The sequence below is a fragment of the Grampus griseus genome, assembly GCF_964374135.1.
Source record: "Grampus griseus genome assembly, chromosome: 6".
NCBI lineage: Eukaryota > Metazoa > Chordata > Mammalia > Artiodactyla > Delphinidae > Grampus > Grampus griseus.
In genome coordinates this window covers 5125128-5145108 of record NC_139000.1, presented here as the reverse complement: position 1 = coordinate 5145108, position 19981 = coordinate 5125128, and the positions used below count along the sequence as shown (strand labels likewise).

The 19981-nt window shown below is 48.5% G+C and overlaps 1 protein-coding gene across 4 annotated transcripts in view; it reads left to right on the top strand.

The window, feature by feature from the left end:
* NUP214 (nucleoporin 214) overlaps positions 1 to 12493 on the top strand; it is a 101245-nt gene extending 88752 nt beyond the window's left edge. For all 4 annotated transcript variants that reach the window (XM_082656226.1, XM_082656225.1, XM_082656224.1 and 1 more), the window contains 5 exons: positions 3208 to 3360; positions 7387 to 7558; positions 9385 to 9524; positions 10774 to 10798; positions 11304 to 12493. In XM_082656226.1, coding sequence (XP_082512352.1) covers positions 3208 to 3360; positions 7387 to 7558; positions 9385 to 9524; positions 10774 to 10798; positions 11304 to 11337 — 524 coding nt within the window. In that variant the 3' untranslated portion in view covers positions 11338 to 12493. The remainder of the gene's footprint in view (positions 1 to 3207; positions 3361 to 7386; positions 7559 to 9384; positions 9525 to 10773; positions 10799 to 11303) is intronic.
* Positions 12494 to 19981: the final 7488 nt, after the last annotated feature.

Here is a 19981-nt window from a genome sequence, read left to right as displayed (position 1 = left end):
TTTAGACCTGCAGAATGACGTGGGACCTGGTCTCTGTGATGTTATTTATATCAAGTATCATTTAATTTAAATTGGGTCAGACCCTGTTGTTGGATTTTGCTAGTGTTTTTGCCAAATAAAAGACCATGGAGGATCCACGTTGCACCAGTGGGGGGAAGCCCAAAGCGGATGCCACTGTGACCCATTCTTGGAACCCCCAGTGGAGGTCATCCGGTGGCTCTGCAGAGACAGGCTTTCTTACTGGCTAGTTCACAAGTGAAGAAGTCTCTTCCACAGTGAAATATTGTTCCAACAGCCAAGACACCATATTCTCAAGAGCCAGAGACTGTTATTTTGGAGCCACTAGGAGAAAACTGAGAAGCACATTGTTGGCCATAGAGACAGAGAGAAGCAGACATCCCATCGTTTAATGCTACTTTGTTTCAGAGCAGCTTAAATAAATCCTAAAATGTTTCAACATGCAGAGCTCCTTTGGAGACTACAAATGACAGCTGTTACAACTTGAATGGCTTGATTCTAGTGATCTTTGCAAAATGAAAAGGGTTTAACTTTCTGCAGCTGACCTGCTCTGTTTTATTGTATTGAACTTGATTGGGATAGGAAACATGATTGGCAGGAGGTAAGTTAAACAGAGAGGGAAGTCCTATTTTCTAGGGCTACCTTATGCCTGACTAGGGGCTTTCCATACATTAATTCATTCAGTCTTCCCAGCAGCCTTGCCTGGGCACAGTGGCTGTCCCATTATATGTATGAGGAAACTGGGACTTGGGAAGGTTAAGACCTTGCCCCACAGTTATTAGGTTTTCGAAGCCAGGGCTGACTGCACAGCTCATTTATTCCACTGTCATATCTGTGAACATCTTAAAGACAAAGGAGTCTTAAAGGATAAAGGGATAAAGAAGCCCGAAGACTTCTAAATGTTCTCTGACTTCTCTAGAATTTGTCTTCCAGCACTGTCCCAGTAAAATCATTTCATCTCTGTATTTCTGATTTCTCCAAGAGGAGCTCTAGCCTCTAATCTTGTACTTGAATTTGTTTGCTATTTGGAATTTTTGCCTTGGTAGCGCTAACAAAGTCAGAAAATTGCAGTCCTCTGTTCTTGAAATACCAAATAAAAGGAATGGCTGAGAAGCCTGGTTTTGTACTGCCGTTGGAGGAATCTGGTGTAACCTTCAGCCGGCTCACTAGGGGAAGGATCAGACTGCTCAGGAGGGCATTTTGCAGACTCTCCCGGAGGGTATATAGTCCCGTGCGACCGTATGTGAAGGTGGTGAAAAGGAATCCGTTATCCACTCCTGCTCTCAGTGCCTGACCTACTCACAGCCCAGCTCCCACACTGTCAGCAATAGCTTTACAGAGCAGGTGAGCCTGCGGTGGTCCGAGGCTCTGTGTTATTGGTGCCTACAGACATTTGAGGTGGTTGTGTCCCTGAGGTGAGGCTCCTCACTTCTTGGCCTGCAGGTCAAGAGCACTGCAAGCGGAAGTAGTAACGGAGTTGCATCTCACACTGGGGTGGGATTGGCAGCAGAGCGAGATGAGAGACCCTGGCGCTGACGGACTAGTGGTAGACCACCTCTGCAGACGGCCCGACTTGCAGAGTTATTCGCCCTCCACTCTTTTCCTTTCCGTCACCTTCTCCTTGAGCGCCTGACAGGCTTGGGGGAAGACTGGCCTGTGCAGGTGCTTGTAGGCCTCGCTTGGTGACATGGAGTCAATGCCCCGGAGCACGTCATTTCAGCCTCCTGTCCATGCCTGTGGCTTTGGGCAGTGATCCCATTTCAGCAGAGCTTCTTGCTGCCTTACTGTGGGTGCAAACTCATTTTAATAAAACATGCATCCAAACATGGTGGGGAAATGTGAGTTATCCCTCCCCTCTCCCCCCGGAAAAGAGTTAAAGAAAAATTCCTGTTACTTAGTGTGCTGTTTGTACTCTCTCCAAGCACTTCTGTGTATTTGACTTTGGCTGTTTATACATTGCCTGTCAGATTCACATTTCTTGTAACAAAATACTTCTCACCCATCTTGGTTTTTAGTAGTTCACTTCCTTATTTTTTTTTTAATTAATTTATGTGGCTCCAGTGGGGTTTAGTTGCGGCACGCGGGATCTTCGTTGCAGCATGTGGGGTCTTTTGTTGTGGCACGCGGGCTTCTCTCTAGTTGCAGTGCACGGGCTCAGTAGTTGCAGCACACAGGCTCTCTAGTTGTGGCTCGCAGGCTCTAGAGTGTGCGGGCTTGGTAGTTGGCAGCGCACGGGCTTAGTTGCCCCGCGACGTGTGGGATCTTAGTTCCCCGACCAGGGATCGAACCTGTGTCCCCTGCATTCGAAGGCGGATTCTTAACCACTGGACCACCAGGAAAGTCCCTCATTTCCGTTTTTCCTTTAAGTCTTGGAGCCGATTCAGTGTGTAGCTGCAGGAGCGACCCACTAGATAAGCCTCTGAAAGGTCAAGGGCTTAACTGAACCTCTTAGAAAGAGGAAATCAGACTGGAAGTCTTGCTGGCCCCTTACATTCTCAGAGCATGCCTAGCTCCTATCAGATCAGAGGTAGGAGCAGCAGGGTTTTTCCTGTTTCGTCTGCCGTTCTCTGCACAGATCAAGCAGTGGCAAGCATGCCCAGCTAGACGGTAAAAGCAGAACGCTGGAAGCCACCGCGCTCGGTTTGGATTCTCTCTTTGTTTTCTCTAGTTTGACAAAATTTGAAGTTGGTCTTCCTACGAGGAGATCCATGAAAACCAGCCCTGTTCTTCAGAAGCAAATGGTCTCGTGTGCAGCTGCGGGGTTGGTCCTGTGTTGGACATACCTGTGATACCTGTGGGCACGCAGGTACCTTTCTGCAGAAGAGCCTCTTCACTGGGACCTGTTGCGGCCCCGTTGTTTTGTGCCTGTAGAATCACGACAGGAAGTCCTGAGCCTGAGCACCGGAATGATTAAAGACTTGTCATCAAGATGCATGCAGGGCTTCCCTGGTGGCGCAGTGGCTGAGAGTCCGCCTGCCGATGCGGGGGACGCGGGTTCGTGCCCCGGTCCGGGAAGATCCCACATGCCGCGGCACACAAGGTCGTCTCAGCGACCTTGGATCCTCGACTTCTCCGTCATTCCCTTCTCCGCAGACACCTAGTGAGGCTCCTTCCCCCTCTGTTCTGAGAAGCAGATAAGGACATTTTTCTCCCTCTGATCTCCCTCATGCGTGTTCTTCATCTCTTCAGATACCTCTAACCTTTTTGGAAACAGTGGAGCCAAGACGTTTGGTGGCTTTGCCAGCTCATCATTTGGAGACCAGAAACCTGCTGGCACCTTTAGCTCTGGAGGAGGAAGTGTGGCCTCCCAAGGCTTTGGGTTTTCCACTCCAAGTAAAACAGGTACTCCTATGCCTGTTAGCTGTGGTTATTGTTAGATGCGTATTTAACATTGCATAGACCTCTGGAAGGAGAGCTCTCTGGGGTGTTCTCAGGGGAGAGTATGGAGTATGGATGAAGGGACCTTTTCCCCAAAATTCATTTTCTAATTATCGAGCATCTACTACGTTTCTGACGCTGTTCTAGGTCTCCTGAGACATGTTAAAAAGCACAGAATGCACAGCATGCAGCCCTGAAGAGAACGTCATGTTTTCTTAGGGAAGAAATACTTAGTTGCATTTAACAACCAAAGTGAGGGAACATATAAGACCGTGATAACTGAAATAGAAACAAGAAAGCATCCTAAGTCAGATTTGCTTGGATGCCCATTACCTGTGATGGGCAAGACAGATTATTTATTTAATTTCTTATGTCTATATCATTTGTCCTCCTTCCCAAATCACTTGTTTTTGTACTTGTGAGTGTAACATACATAAATGTATTGATATTCCTGTACATATACAGTATCCACATATCATAACTCTGCAGCTCAATTAATTTTTGCAGTTGGAATATACCCATGTAGTCAGGAATAAAGAACGTTACAGTACTGCTTTTTATCCCAGCATTACTTTTAAAGTATACATTTATAAACTGTGTGGCTTCTTACAATCATGTATTATTACACTTATAATTAAAAATTTTAAAGAACAATATATGTTTACCTGCAAAACCGTACTTCATCTCTGTCAGCTGCCCCTCTATCCTATTTCTGTCTCTGAGATCTACAGAGGGGATCTGTGCATACCTGCCCTTGTTGTGTGGAAGATTGTGTGAAAAGACTTTTTTAAGGCAGGGGGTCAAGGGGGAGGATATTTGCTGAGCAAGCAATTCTTCAAAATAAAGCAAATGCCCCGCAGGTGAGCGGGCAGGATACTTCTCCCTTGTGTGTATCTGAATTTATGGGGGGGGTTGCAGAGGAAGGACCCTACCCGAGGAGCAGATGCCTGGGTGGCTCTGACTGAGGAGCAGAACTGCCCCAAATTAGTACCTGGAATCCCACCTTTTAGAACCGAAATTGCTGAGGTTTCTGCATGCACTGTGCACCTTTACTCAGACCCGTGCCTGGGCTGGGTTAGTCTATGAGTGCTAGTTTTTTTAAACTCCTTCCTAGAATCTAAAATGGACTAGAAATGAGCATCACAGCTTTATTCTGCCGCCACCCTTCCCTGCAGTGAATGATTTAAAAATGAAAGTGCTACAAAGGTTTTGGTTCTGCTTGACAAGGCAAATATTATTTGACTAAGAAATTTTAGGTTATTAATCATCAAGACTTTTAAATTTACTTTTTCAGGAACCTGATCATGTTTTCTTCGATTCTTGTGTTTATCTTCTATGTTGTTCCTTATCCTGGGATCATGTCCCAGTTGATCTGAGAATTTGCCCCTTTTATTTTTGCAGTCTGAGAGAAAATGTGTCCTCCCATGTTTCAGAATATTTTTCCTATTTGATTACTTGCCCCATGAAACCACCTAGATTGAGGTCTCGAGGGATTTTTAGATTGATGGTTTGGATGGGTCTCTGAAATCCCAAAAGTGCCCATCCTCCCTTGAGTACAGTTGCAGTAGAAAATAATACCACTGGAGATCATTTGAGGAGAGAACAGGAAGTGGGACAGACTGAAAATGACCTTCCTGCCACCCCCAGTCCACTGGGGTCACCCCACTGCTCTGTCAGTGGAGTTGCTGGATTTGGTGGTAGTGGCAGGGGGCAGCGTGGCATGTAGTGGTGAGGGGATGGGTAGTCTTGTGAGTCACTCAGCCCTGTTCCAATCCCAGCTCTACTGCTCACCAGCTGGCTCAGCGTAGATGAGAGACATGTTCTCTGAGCCTCGGGGTCCTCACCTGTGAAGGAGGGAGTCCCAGGTTTGTTGGGAGGATTGAAACAAACTGGTGTACAGCACCTGGCACGTGGAGGGCCCTCAGTAAATCAGAAATCTTATTATCATTGAGTGCTACTAAATTTCTGTCTCTTCTGGAGGAGAAAAAATATAAGCATCTAATAAAATTGGAACCCCCCTAGCATCAGGAGTGAGTTGCCTGTCTCCAGAAATAAAGCCCAAGTGACCATTCTCTTCTGTTTCACATAGCTGTGACATGGATTCGTTGTTTTGGGGGCATTTTGTGTGTGTGTGTGTGTGTGTGTGTGTGTGTGTGTGTGTGTGTGTGTGTGTGTGCGTGCGCGCGCGCGCGCACGCATGCATGTGTGCGCTTAATCTCCTCCCCTTCCTGTCCAGTATACTTTCTGTATCATTGTGACTTCTCATTTTTCACTCACCTTCCACCAAGAACTCTGAACACTATTGAGTACAAGGCACTAGATAAAGGCCTGTGTGTCCAGGAAGAAAGTGTAACCAGATCTGTGATCAGTCTTAAATAATTCAACTGCAAGGGTTTTTTAGCACTTTTTTTTTTTTTCCAGTCTGTTATATTTGTAACCCAACAGTCTCCATTATCATGGCTTGGAATTTCACTCAAGGTTTTAAAATACAGAATGTAAACCCAAACGTGAGCCCGCACAGAAAGCACCTTCTCAGTTGTGCTTCTGTTGTTCATGGTAAATAACCAAACGATTGAACCACAAAGTAGCAGCTAACTAAGGCGTTCAGCTGACAGCTTTTCGTGTCCAGCGGTTGATCTTCCCTGTTGCAGGTGGCCGAAGCTTGTGCTGTGATTACGCTCATAGTAAGAAGGCCTGAGTGATCCCTCTGTCAACGGGATTCACTTTCTGAAGGGACGAGAATGAGGTCCCCGTCTCCCTGGGCAAATCGCCTCCTGGCTCTGCCTGGGCCACCACTCCTCCCTTCAGCATGTAGCTCCTGGGCCGATGGTCACTGTAAGAAATGCTGCCCTTTAGAGCACACGTCCTGTACCGTTTTGCTCTGTTCTGCTCAATAGATACTCAGCAAGTGTCTCTGCTAATAGCCTAGAGTGATGTATGCAGTATCTTGGGGTTTGGGAACCCTCCCCAGGAGCAGAAGGAACAGTTAGGGAAGGACCTTCTGTCTTCCCGCCTGATGGGCATCCGGCAATCAGGGGAGGTGGCCTGGGCACGCCTGGCCCTTCCTGTGCGGTCACCTGCATGCGTGCCACCCCTGCAGGCCTGTGTCCACGTGAGTGAGAGCGCTGGGAGCCTGCCCAGGGGGTCGTGGACTCAGGGCTCTCCTCCCGGCTGATTGATTGCCTTATCACATTTATGCAGCAGCCTTCCTCCAGACAAGAAACGGCGTGCTTTTTTATTGAGGAGTAGTTCCTGACTGCAGAGAGAGCATTTTTTAAAAATTCTTCTGTACAGGGAGAGAAAGACTCCTGTGAGAGATGTGAGAGCTCTCAGGCTCTAAATAAGTAAAAAGCACCTGGCCGAGCGTCAGCCTCTCCATCTCCTCTGTAACCCGGCTCGCAGATTCTCCCTGAGAGGGGATTTGAGCCTCTAATTTTATAATTTGTGTTTCCATGAAGCGAGATGCCTTGCCTATGTGATGATAAGTAATAAACTCTGACCACTTTGACAGCTGGGTAGGGATCGGCGCTTTTGAGCATGACTTTTCAGTGAGGAGTCTCAAAACATGGCAGAGGGTCTGGGCGGGGGTCTGCCGTGCGTGGGGTTGGTTCTTGGTGGCAGTCGGATCTCACGAGACTTGGAGCTGATGAGTCCAGCTTGCCTCTGGGAGGGCCAGGGAGCTCGCAGACAAACATGGAGTCTGCTGGATTCTTAGAACTCCAAGGAGCTCTCCTACATGGACCCCAGACCCCTCTGCTAGAAATGGAGGGGGTGGCGGGTTGGGTTGGGTTTGGGTTTGGGTTTGGGTTTGTTATTTTGCTGGTAGAAAGGGTGTTGCCCTTTGCTGTAGTGTTTTGAATCTGAGTTTCTAACGTACTTTCCCCTTTCTCCTCCCTCTTTTGATTTGGTTTCTCACTGCTCATTGTCTTCTTTTCCTGTCTCCTTCTTTCTTTCTCCCTGTTTCTGTTTGTTTGCCTCTGTTTTGCTCAGGTGGCTTCGGTGCTGCTCCAGTGTTTGGCAGCCCTCCTACTTTTGGGGGATCCCCTGGGTTTGGAGGGGTGCCAGCATTCGGTTCAGCCCCAGCCTTTACAAGCCCTCTGGGCTCGACGGGAGGCAAAGTGTTCGGAGAGGGTACCGCGGCCGCCAGCGCGGGAGGATTCGGGTAAGCCCCCCATAGAGGCCTGGGCAAACCCACAGGCTCAGGTCAGCAGAAGCACTGGGGCCCAGTACTGCTGCTTTGAAAAGAAAGTTCTTCTGTTTCCCCTACTCTCAACTGAGCTGAAAGCCCCTCCCTTGAAATCAGCAAACCAGTCGCTCCAGGATTCCTGTTGTCTCCAGGGGAAGGTTCGTGTCTTCCAAGGCAGACTCTGTCCAGTACGCGGTGGACGTCCGCCGTGTTGCTGTCCCCTGATACGTGGCGTCGTGGCTGGCAGATCCCTGTTCTCCTGGTGGAGCTACAGGGTTGGTTAGAGGAAGAGAAACAGTCTCACCGTGGCTGCTGTACAGCCAGGATTGCCCCTTGTGTGGTGACTTCTGTTAGGAGACTCTGAATGAACAGTTTCTAATCACATTCTTTCCTCTTGGGATTGTTGTGCAGAAGGCCCATTGTCCTTGAGCAAACAACTCCTTGTGTCCCCTGCTCCGCCCCAGACCCCCAGAGTGGGTCTTCGGTGCACAGTCCCCTGGGCCAGCTTCCTTAGGCACTGCCTGGGCCCCGTGCGTGTTTCAGAGTCTCCACGACTGCTCAGCCTTCAAGGCAGCTCTCACTCCCTTGTGCATATCCTCACTTGAAAATGCCATATTAGAGATTTGCTTTTAAGGGCCCCAGAAATTCGGTCTGGTTACCAAAACCCCATGGAAAAAATAGCCTTCACCACACCACAAATTCCCAGTAAAATATATGTGGTGATGACTACAAAGTGTCTCCTTCAAAGGAGGTGTGGAGTCGGAGATTAACGTCTTACAGGCCTCTCGCTGTCCCTGTCCTCAGCACTGGCTCAGGATGTGTAAAGCTAGAGGGTTGGGGAGTGGAGCCAGGGGCTTGTTTGGGAGAGCTGTCAGGGTACATGGGATGAGGGTTGGCCAGGTGAAAGCATCTTTATCTTGAAAATAAACTCAAGTGGACCCCTTATTCATGCCCTTTCCTCTCCATGAAGGATGCTGCCGCAGCAGTGCCGGCGAATTTCAAGGAAAGTGAGCAAGTCGATGTATTGCTCCTTAGATTTCGTGCAGAGACCAATGGGTCTTTTAAGTTTCTCCCAGGAAGTCAGGAAACCCCAAGACTTAAAAGTTAAGAAAAGCTTTTAAAGGAGAGTTGGGATCGACTTAAGCCAGTATCCTGGCAGGTTCTGACTGTTCTCGCCAGTGACCGCCCGGCACATAATGCTGCAAAGTTGGTGGAAGGTTCGTGGTTGACTAGGAATCTTGAGGGTTTTATTTATTTATTTGAAACCAGCTATTTTCTTCACTAGTAAAAAAAAAAAAAAAAAAGTATCAGATTCTGCCTTGGCTGGGGGCTCTCCCACATAAATCCTGACTGGCTGGTTCCATTTTTTCCAGCAGAGCTGAGTACCAGCTTTGGTTTGAAATCTCCGCAAGAGCCTGTCACCTGGTCCCTGGCCGGGAAACTGTATCTGACCCCGACTGACACCTGAGGGGTTCCCACAGGCGTACACGAGAGACCCGAGGCAGGAGAGGCATTAGAGTAGGACCAGTGACGTGGAATTCCAGACAGTGGAGGAGAACTCAAACACTGGGCAAGGGGGGTTTCATATGGCGTCCCTTTATTTTTCTTCCCGAAGCTGAGGTGAAGGTTGGCTCTGGGCTCTAGGCTGTTTGTTCTGAGAGGCGGCCACTTTAAACCAAGCAAGTCACCTCGAATCACGCGAGTCTCACTTCCTGAGACTCGGGAGGGGGATGAGGCCGTCGGGCGGCAGAGTGACCGCGTGGCCACGCTTAACCGCAGCCTCATTTCTCGCCGGAACCCAGGTTTGGGAGCAGCAGCAACACCACGTCCTTCGGCACCCTCGCCAGTCAGCACGCCCCGACGTTCGGATCGCTGTCCCAACAGTCTTCTGCGTTCGGGGCCCAGAGCGCGGGATTCTCCGCCTTCGGGTCAGGCAGCGGAGGTAGGCAGCCAGACCTCTTCCCTCACCGTGGTCCCTCCTTTCGTCTCCTCAGTAAATGCCTGGACACCCCCGGCCCAAAAAAACAAGAATGAGTGGTTTTACCTGCTTGTTCAGTGTAGTATTTTAAAAGCCAAAAGTGCTTGAAAGACAAAATGTTCTTTTTAGGTTTTAATTAGATTTGTAACGCTGTGCTGTTTCTTACCAAGTAAAGAAATGGCTGACCTGATTTTTCTCTCAAGATTTGAGGACCCCCCAAAATAACCTTGATTTAAAAATCAGGTTCCACTAAACCTTGATTTAAAAATCAGACTCAAAAAATAAGATATAGAAAAAAATAAAAATAAGACGTAGAGACTTTACAAAATGTCTTTCATTTGTTTGACACTCCGCTTCTCCACATAGTACAGTGTGTGCATTCTGCTTTTATCCTTGCACCACACTTATTAGACACAGAAGTTAGGCATCGTTATTATTTTACAAATGACACAAAAACTCCAAGGAACCAGTTTGCCCAAAGGGCCAGACAGTGAGCAGCAGAGCCAGGCCTAGAACCCGCGTGTCTTGCTGCTCTGGCCTCAAGAAGAAGAGGAAGCAAGTGGATGGGAGAAGTAGAAAAAACATATTTTCCCGACGCAGTGGATCTGTGTGGCACGGTGCAGCAGTAAGAGGGTGCCTACCCAAGACCCTCTGCCAGTGCCCGCCAGGGAGGGGGGAAGAACCCTGAAATAAAAGACCACAGCACTTCCTGCCCGCCCGGACCTGCAGGCAGTGCAGGAGGAGGGAGACAAAGGGAGGGAAAGAATGCAGCCTAGAGACCACCTTTGTCTTCCAAGTGTGTGGTGGTGTTTTTTGGGGGTTTTTTGTTTGTTTTTTTCTTTTGGCTGCGTTGGGTCTTTGGGTCTTTGTTGCTGTGCGGGCTTTCTCTAGTTGCGACGAGCAGGGGCTACTCTTTGTTGCGGTGCAGGGGCTTCTCATTGCGGTGGCTTCTCTTGTTGCAGAGCACAGGCTCTAGGTGTGTGGGCTTCAGTAGTTGCAGCATGTGGGCTCAGTAGTTGTGGCTCATGGCTCTAGAGCGCAGGCTCAGTAGTTGTGGCGCACGGGCTTAGTTGCTCCGCGGCATGTGGAATCTCCCCGGACCAGGGCTCGAACCCGTGTCTCCTGCATTGTCAGGCAGATTCTTAGCCACTGCGCCACGGGAAGTCCCGTGTGTGTGTGTGTGTTTTAACTGCACCCTTTTCCTCTTTTTCAGGATTTAGCTTTGGATCATCTAGCTCGTAAGTATCTATCTTCAGTTATTTTGAGTCATTAATGAAGGATGAAAGAGTGTGTGGTATGTGAAAATACTAGTTTCTGCTCTGTTTGTACGTTCTGTGCCCATTTTTCCTGGTTTAAAAGCTTGTCCTGGCAGCATGGTGGTCTGGCAGCAGGCTTTGGGTTCTGTGGACTTGCTGATCTCGGGCATGTGGCAGGAGGTGCCCGGCTTGGCCTCTCCTCAAGGGCTGAGCCTGAGAGAGGAGATTGTGCCTCCTGATGAGCAAAGTCTGGAAGGCAGGACTCGAGAGATGCTTTTGCTTATTTTGTGTTGGTGTCTCAGGAGCTTCCTGGGCTCCAAGCCGATTACCAAGTCTTATTTTTTTGATCCTCGCTCTATGCTTCTGTGTAGAACTGCATGACATTAAAAATTCAGGGTCCGGAACTTTGAACACAGGGAGTGGCACAAGCCCTGAAGCCCTTCCTCAGAGCAGGAGCTGATCTGCCTCTCCCGGCGCTTCCTTGCAGGTCTGTCCAGGGCTTTGGTGGCTGGAGAAGCTGAGTGGGTGTCGGTGTTCCTTTCCGTTCCTGTGACCAACTGCGTTCTCAGCTCCCCTTCACTGAGAAACCCTGGAGCAGTCCTTTGAACTGGACGTTCTCGTTGAAATACACACTCCGAAAGAAACAGCAGAAACCAAACTCCAGAGATGCCTGATTGCTTGTTTTGTTTTATATTTTGTGTTGGTTGTTCCCCCCCACACACGCTATTAAACTGTTTGGCCTGTTTCCATACAGAATGTATGTGGGCTTTTTCAGGTCACAGCCAAGGAGAGAGGTTTCCTCATTCCTCTGGGTCTGAGAAACCTGCACAGCCTGCCATCAGCCAGCAGCATGTGTCTTCAAAGACGGCTGCCAAAAGGATCCAGCATAGGTTACGGATAGGCAGGCGCTTCTCCCAGACAGTCTCCCCTGGTCTCCTCGGACTGGGGCCCTCCCCAGGGGGAAGAGGTTGAGTGCTGGCCAGCGCCTTTTTGAGGCCGTAACTCGGTGTCTTTTCTTCACGTCCTTTTTGCTATTGAGTATGAGGCCCCTCAAGGTGTCAACTTCGTGATTGAGTAGAGGGAAGGAAACTCACTTATGCAGGCATTAGCTGAGTTTCGGAAGAGGTATTAACACCTCAGCGTACAGGTAGCTGTGAGGCAGGCGTGGAAAACCTGCCAGGGGGTGCTGGTGACAGGTGTGCTGCCCTTGGAACACCTCTGCTCATCCTCTCAGTTTGGCTCTTGGGCTCTGTGTGTCCCACGGCTAATTTCTTATACTCTGGCGGCGAGGTGGACAGTTGATTGAGAAACAGCTTTTATCTCCAGTAGGTGACGGTGACATTGGTGACCACTCCTTGCTCCTATCTATGAACCACAGTGCACATAACCCTTGGGTAGACCCGGGAGTGAGAAGATGTTGCTACTGCCCGATGCCACCAGGCAAGTGTTGGCTAGGGTGGCCTAGAGGTCGTGACTTTGGTCTCATTAAAGTGCTTGTAATGCAGTGTTCTTAGGCCTGTGATGTCCTAGCCAGTTGCTGCCTTGCACCAAAGCGTAGGCATAAGAATTTGTTATCTTTCAGGCTCAGGATAGGACAACGCTTTGGCTTGGGTCATCAGCAGGGGAGGGTTGGAAAGGGACAGTTATTTAGATTTTTATATATTGGAAAGTTGTATTTTGAACGGTGTTAATAAAAGTTTTCCATGTGATTGAATTTGTCGCATTACAGCCAGTATGACCTGGCTGGTTCTATTGGCTTGTTGGGAGGGTAGACCCCGGGGAGGTACCCTGGGCCACAGCCTGCCCTGCCGGTCCTGGCTCTGCTAGGGGCTCTGTGTAAAGTACAAACTCAGAAGCCCCAGTCTGGCAGGTTCTGATTCAGTAGGACTGAAATTGGTACTGGACGCCCTCCGGCTGAAGGCAGTAGTTTCTTACACTCATCAGAAGAGGAGTCTCCTAAGTGCGGCACGTTGGGTTTCAGGAATCCCAGACCGGAATTGGGCCCCTGGGTGACTTATCCTGTTTTCTGTGCAGTTTATGAGAGGAGAGTGAGAGTCTGTTCGTATGTTCCATTAATCAGGGCGTCTGCCTCCTTCAAAGAGCTTGGACTTCAGTCATTTAACGGGTACCCTTTTTGGTTTTTGTGGAACTGAAGAGCCCGTCTCCACCTGTTCTCATGTGAGGCCCCCCCAGCCACAGAGCCAGTCCCCAGACGTCCACACGGGGCTCATTCCTCCCACGTGTGCTCTCCCTAGTTCGTACACAGGGCCATCTTGAGACAAAGGAATTCGAGCGTTGATGGGAACAGCTCGCGGTGGAGGGCCTTGCTTTAAGGGAGCAACGTGACTAAATGGCAGGAGCTGACCTGCCTCCGCGTGTCCTCCTCCTGACCGGCACCCAGACAGAGCCATCTCCTGCGCTTATGTTTCCCCCCAGAGGCTCTTTTTTATAAATAGAAGCTGGTTTGGCCTAAACCCTTGACCTCAAATTCTCTGTGTAATCCTCCATCGAGGTGGCATGTGACATCTCTCCCTAAGGCCGTATCAGCTGAGCTCGGCCAGATAACGCCCCGGCACTCACTGTGGGGCGCGGCGGCCACCAGGGAATGGATGGCTGGTGTGGGAGCCCCTCTGAGTTCCTTTTTTGGGGTCGATTTCGCTGGTGGGTGACAGGGGTCATCTCAGAGTGCAGCCAGCATGCGTCCCCTGAAACCCAAGCTCCCAGGATGCTGGGCAGGGAATGCACGGTGGCTCCAGCCTGCCCGGGGAGGAGACGGTGGGGCTGCGCCTTCCCCAAATAGGGGCAAACGGAGAGCAGCCGCGAGTGTGAGGGTCATGTCCCCGTGAGAAGGGACCGTGACCGCAGATGGGCCCGGGAGGGCGCCTGCTTAACCAAGCTGTGGCGCAGGAGGCCTCCACTTCAGTCTGAGATTCTGCCTCAGCAGAGCTGAGTTGGTCCCTTCAAGCTGTGTTTTCGATAAGCTTCACAGGTGAGTCCCACGCAGATGGTCCATGGTCCACATTTAGAGAAACCTGTTAATGGCAATAACTATAAATATCTTCTTCCTGTGGAGCGTCTGAAAGAGACCCGCACTCCCACGGCTGTGTTGATTTTGCCGTGAGTCCAGGGTAAGGGATCTTTCTGAAACTGTTGATGAGGGGCACTGAGTTTAAGTTTCAGCTGCATTTTGGGCACCTGCTCAAAAAGGAAACACAAAAGCACAGGTGGGCTGTCAGCGCCTTCCTGTTCGGCAGCTTCTGAACGCCGCCTCTGTGAGGTCTCCCCGATCAACAGGTGGGAGGAGGTCCCCTCCTTGACCTCATCCTGTCTCCCGACGCGACTCAGTCCCTCTGTCTCTGGTCGCCACGTTGTGCTTCAGACAAAGTCCTGGAGGACGAGGGGCAGGTGTCCTGCACCCTCCTGAGCTTGGCTCTGTCACCCTTTCCTTTTCTCTTCAGTTCCCGCTTGGTTTCCTCACAGAGCGCCTGCCCAGTGCTCCCGGGCATCGGCCGGCTCTCCTGCTGCTTCTGGGTGTCACCTGCTGGGCGGAAAGCAGGGGCAGGTGTACCTCCCGGCCCCGGGCTTCCGGGATCAGTCTCTTCTTCCTCCTCCTACCCCGGTTCTCTGATTTGTCTGTTCCTTCATCACTCACAGGAGGAAAAAAAAGCAATTAGACTGAGATGGTTTTAGCCCCCAAACCTCCTCTGTCTTCAGAATGTTTCCTACGGAACGTTTGTATACTCAGCCAAAATAAGAATGGTCCCACGGTCAGATAAGTTGGGGAAAAGAATGGACAGAATGAAATGTAACACGTCTTTTTATCGGACTCTTTTGAGCCTTTAGTACGCAAATTTGCTTTGTAAATCAGTAAGATGCAATAGTCTGCCATTTCCCAAATACTTTTACCGTGGAACCTTTCTGCTGGAGCCAGCTTCCTTGAAACTCATCCTCGCTTCATCGTCGGTGTCGCTGGACAAAAGCATAGCTTATTTACTTCCTGCAGGTTGTGTTTCCAGTACACGTTCCTCTCTCTCGTATTCAGTGATAATAGTAGTGATAGTTCGTTGAATGATTACTGTCTGCATGTTTAACTTAACATCTTCCAGATGAGAGTGAGACCAAGAGAGTAAGCAGTTTGCTGAGTCCTAAGCCGGGCAGCGGTGGAGCCAGAAGGAACCGAGACAGTGCCTGCTGCCCTGCCCCGCACCGCACCCGCCTGCCCTCGGCTGGGCCCTGGCCGTCCACCGCTGGCTCTCGTGATCGTCCTCCCTCAAGGTGGTCGTTCATTCTAGAGGCAGTACCTGCCCAGTTGTGCCAGGGACACTGCCGAGCCCTCACATGCCTGTCGTGTCTACCCCCACGGAAAGGAGCTGACATTGGGTGTGGACCACGGTAAACGCGCTGCCCGTTGTGTAGTCGGTTGCCGCCGTTCTGCTGCTCCAACTTCTGCGTGATCACTCGACTGAACCAAAACCCCAGCGGGGCGGGACGGGGGCGGGGCTGAGTCTGTGGTGCCGGCGTTGGCGCACACCATGTACAGATGGGGGCTCGCGTCCGCTTCCGGAGGAGGAAGGCGATCAGACCCCGGATGAAGCAGCTGGCCCCACGCCCTCTGGCTGTCCAGGCCCCTCCTTCCTCCGCCGTTTCCTCCGGGCTCTGGCTTTGAGGCTTTCCAGAGTCCCACAGGCGGTCGGCCACAGACCCACCGAGGCGGCAGTTACTCCATTGTTCCGCCCCTCTCTGCTCATGAGTGGAGTCCCGTCCATTCCACAGCCCTGGCCAGAGATTCTCCACGTCGTTCGCGGCCCTAGCCCGCCAGCTGCAGAGAGTGAGTCAGTGTGGTGATGGGGGCGCGGGGCAGGCCCGGACCGCACGTCGCGGCAAGTCCAGCTCATCGCTCCTCCCGGCCTCCCTCCACCTCCGCTCCCGCTGGCCCAAGCGGGAATCAAAGAAGCCGGCATCTGGGGGCCGAAGATGATCCTGTTCGATTCTATCCTCAATACAGAAGGGAATTCAGACCCAAAACAGGGAAGAAAGTGACTCAATCCAGCAAGTAGAGTTTATTGCTTAAGGTCATGTGTGTGTCTGGGCTCGAATCCCATCCTAGCTGTGTGACTTAAGGCAAGTCACTTAACCTCTCTGAGCCCCAGTTTTATCATCTGTAAAAAGGGGGAATGATAATATATTTGTCTAGGTTTGTTGACGATTAAATGAGACATTATATATAAAGCTGGTGTTATTATTATTATCATCATCATTTATTAGAGTGAGAGCAGAAGGCTAAGTTCCCCATTCCTGACCCACTTCTCATTTACGGCACTCAGTATAATGGCAGTAATCAAAGAGCTAAAATGAGTCTGCTGCAAGATCTGAGTCGCTTGCTCTCTTAGCTGTTTATACCCCAAAACAAATGAGCTCAACTGTCCAGAGGTAAAATCTTGCTCAGAGCATTACAACTTAAAGATACACATGATGGCTCAGCTTGTGCAATAGATGTTCCCTGGATAAGAAAAGTATCCACAGTTAAACTCGTGGTGAACATTTTATTTTCATGTTTTCAGCCATGCAATAAAAATCAATTATTGAAAGTCACGGGAATTCCCTGATGGCACAGTGGTTAAGAATCCGCCTGCCAATGCAGGGGACATGGGTTCAAGCCCTGGTCCGGGAAGATCCCACATGCTGTGGAGCAACTAAGCCCATGTGCCACAACTACTGAGCCTGCGTTCTAGAGCCCGCAAGCCACAACTACTGAGCCCGTGTGCCACAACAACTGAAGCCCGTGTGCCTAGAGCCTGTGCTCCGCAACAAGAGAAGCCACTGCAATGAGAAGCCCGCGTACCGCAACAAAGAGTAGCCCCCGCTCGCCGCAACTAGAGAAAGCCTGTGCGCAGCAACGAAGACCCAACACAGCCAAAATTTAAAAATAAATAAATTTATTTTTTAAAAAAAGTCTCATCATGGGAATCTAGCTATAACGTGGGTCCCTGTGGTCTCTGAAGGACTAAGGGGTGGCAGGAACACGTGGTCCATTTGAGACTTTGGCTTGTCCACGGGTGCCTGTCGCTCAAAGGTACAAACCAGTGGGCCCTGCCTCCTCCCACTTTTGGCAGTTCACCCAGAGCTGTCCCTCATCGCTCTTGGGTGTCCCTAAATGCCCTCTCTGCACAATTTTCCCCAATGGAATGGCACCCATGAAGGTGAGATTTCACTTTCCAGTAGTCCATGTTAAAGTGAGGTCTCTCAAAATGCTCTGGGCCTGAAACTGGAACCTGCAAATACACAGAAATTAAAACCCTGCCTTTGAAGAAGCTTCTAGTCTGATTTTTACTGTACAGATGAGCCTTTTCATGATGGTGTCCATCCACTGCCTCTTGGATATAAAATCAGAATGTACCTTGGGCTTCTCTCAAACTCATTTTTATTTCCAGTGGCTCATCTTACCTATAAAGGAGTATTTTGTGTCACAGTGATTGGATTGGGGTATCTGGAATGAGAAGGGGCCCCAGCTCTGCTCATCATTTAATGCTGATCAGGGCATCAGAGCAACTTGCCTGAGTAGATAGAGTTATTCTGTCCGAAAGTCAATTTAATTTCCAGTTGGATTCTTAATCAAAGATGTTTATTTTATCTTAAAGCTAAACTTCTATCAAGAACAAATAGAATAGTCAAAGTATACTTGACTTAGCTGCCTAGTAACAGGAAACAGGACCATGGGGACCTATGTTATGGTGATCCATTGCCATTTGTAAGTTTATTAATACTATCAAATAGTGACTCCTGTTTATTTCCTAGCACTAATATCAGATTGGAGAGGTAAGAGAGGCCAGAGGGCTAGAGAGGAAGACAAAATTTACACTGCTCATCCTTAAAGTAAAGCTCCTTCAATCTGTATCTTGGCTACTGACACCAGAGCTATGGACCAAGTGCCCAAACCTCTAGGCAACATCCTTTAGAAGGGTCTATGGATCTAAAATGGAAGTCTGTTCTTCAACACAGAACTCCTTAGGTTTCCTTCACATGCAAGGAAAATGACTTACTGAGTTAGAAAAGGTTACCCGTATTAGGTATTCACAGGTTGAAAGCATGGGGAAAGTCTACAGAGAACTCTAGTTCCCTGTTGAGATGTCTAGCTGTCGTGCAACTCTCCACTGCATGAGCGCCTGTCAAGAGGGTGGGAATTCTTGCAGTTTGGGGGAGGGCCAGATGTTTTTCAGCGAGCAGCGTTGCCTTGAATTGGTCATGGTTTTCAGTTGCTGCTTATGGATGAATTCATAAATTTTAGGGTTACTGTGGTTTTCCCTTTTGGTAGATCATTGTGTTCTTGTAAAATTGCTGCAGTAATAACCTTTAAAAAAAAAATCAGTCCCTCTAATTCTTGGTTATTTCAGAGTTCTTTTCCTCCAGAAATTGTGGAAGTGCGTGACCCTGGCCTACAGATTCTTTTATTTCCAAGTAAGGTAACTTTGTTTCCAGCAAAATGAGTTAGTAGGTACCAGATTTACCTTCTTTCTGAAACAACTAAAATACCAGTCAGTTTTCAAAACAGTTTGACATCAAGCAGCAAACAACAATGACCCCTGGGATTCAAGAAACAAATGAGGTGAGCCCTACAATTGCCCTAGTTTCCTGCCTAGGGAACATTTCCAGGTCACAGCATTGGGAAGAAGCATCCAAGTAGAGCCCAGTGGTCTTTCTGAGTTCATACGGCAAAGTATCAGAGAGGACAGGGCTGCACAGAGAGAGCTCTGGACTCTGCAGAGGGACTGTCTCAGGTACGAAGTACTGATCAGCGCATGCATGTGAGGAAATCCCATGTCTGGAGAAAAAGCAACATGAAAGGATTAGAGGCAAAATCCTAAGAACTTTAGGGCATAAACTTAGGGCATAGGAACTTTTGGTTCCTATCAACCAAAGTGGAAAACCACATTCACTTAGCATTAGATAGAGTACTCAGAAGGGTTTTACTTCAGTAGTAGGGGAAAATCAGTCATAACAAGATGCCAGTCTTATCTAACAAAGCTTAGAAGCAAAGCCCAAATGAATAAGATTGTTTCCAAGTAAGATCCCAGAACTAAGCTCAAGAAACTTACAGGAATACAAAAGTACCCAGTACCCAACAAAATAAACTTCATAATTTCCAGCATCCAATCAAAAATTACCAAGTGTGCAAAAGGAGAAGTATCTGTAATGAGAAAAATGAATTGAAACTAATCCAGAAGTGACCCAGATGATAAAATTAGTGGCCGAGAATTTTTCAATCATTATTAAAACTGTATATGTTTAAGAAGCTAAAAAAAAAAAAAAAAAAGACTGAACATGTTAAATAGAGGCATGGAAGAGACCCAAATCAAACTAGAGATGAGAACTGTAATGTCTGAAATGAGAATATCCTGTATGGGATTAACACAATAGTATACACTTCAGAGGAAGATTAGTGAACTTGAAGACATAGCAATAGGAACGACCCAAAATGAACCACACAAAGAAGCCTGAGAAAAAATTGGAATAGAGCATCAGTAAACTGAAGAACAACTTCAGGCAGCCTGAGATGTGTGTAATGAGAGTCCCTGAAAAGGGAGGAGAGATGGGGGGGAAAATACGAAAGACATCAGAAATGGTAACTACATGAGTAAATATAAAAATTGGGAGGGGGGGTATTTTTCAAGTCTCTAAAAGATAACTATTTAAAGGGAAAATAATAACGTATTAAGGGTTTTATAACATGTAGGAAAAAATTTATGACAACAATAACAGAAAGGCTGGGAGAGAAGAAATGAAAATACACTGTTGTAGGGTTCATCAACTACCCCTGAAGCACTATGTTAGTTAAAGACAGATTATGGTAGGTTAAAGATGTATTGGTAAATCCTAAAGCAACCACCAAAATAGCACAACAAAGAGTTATAGCTCATAAACCAACAAAGGGGATAAAATGGAATCATTAAAACTAATCCAAAAGAAGGCAAAAAAAGAAGGAAAGTAACAAAAGGAAAACGAACAACAAGATAGTTGATGTAAACCCAGCCATATCAATAATCACATTCAATGTAAATGGTCTAATTCCCCAATTAAAATCTCAAGATTGTCAGATTGGATAAAAAAGCAAGATCCAACTACTACATGCTTGCTGCCCGTAAGAAACCAACTTTTTTTTTAACTTTT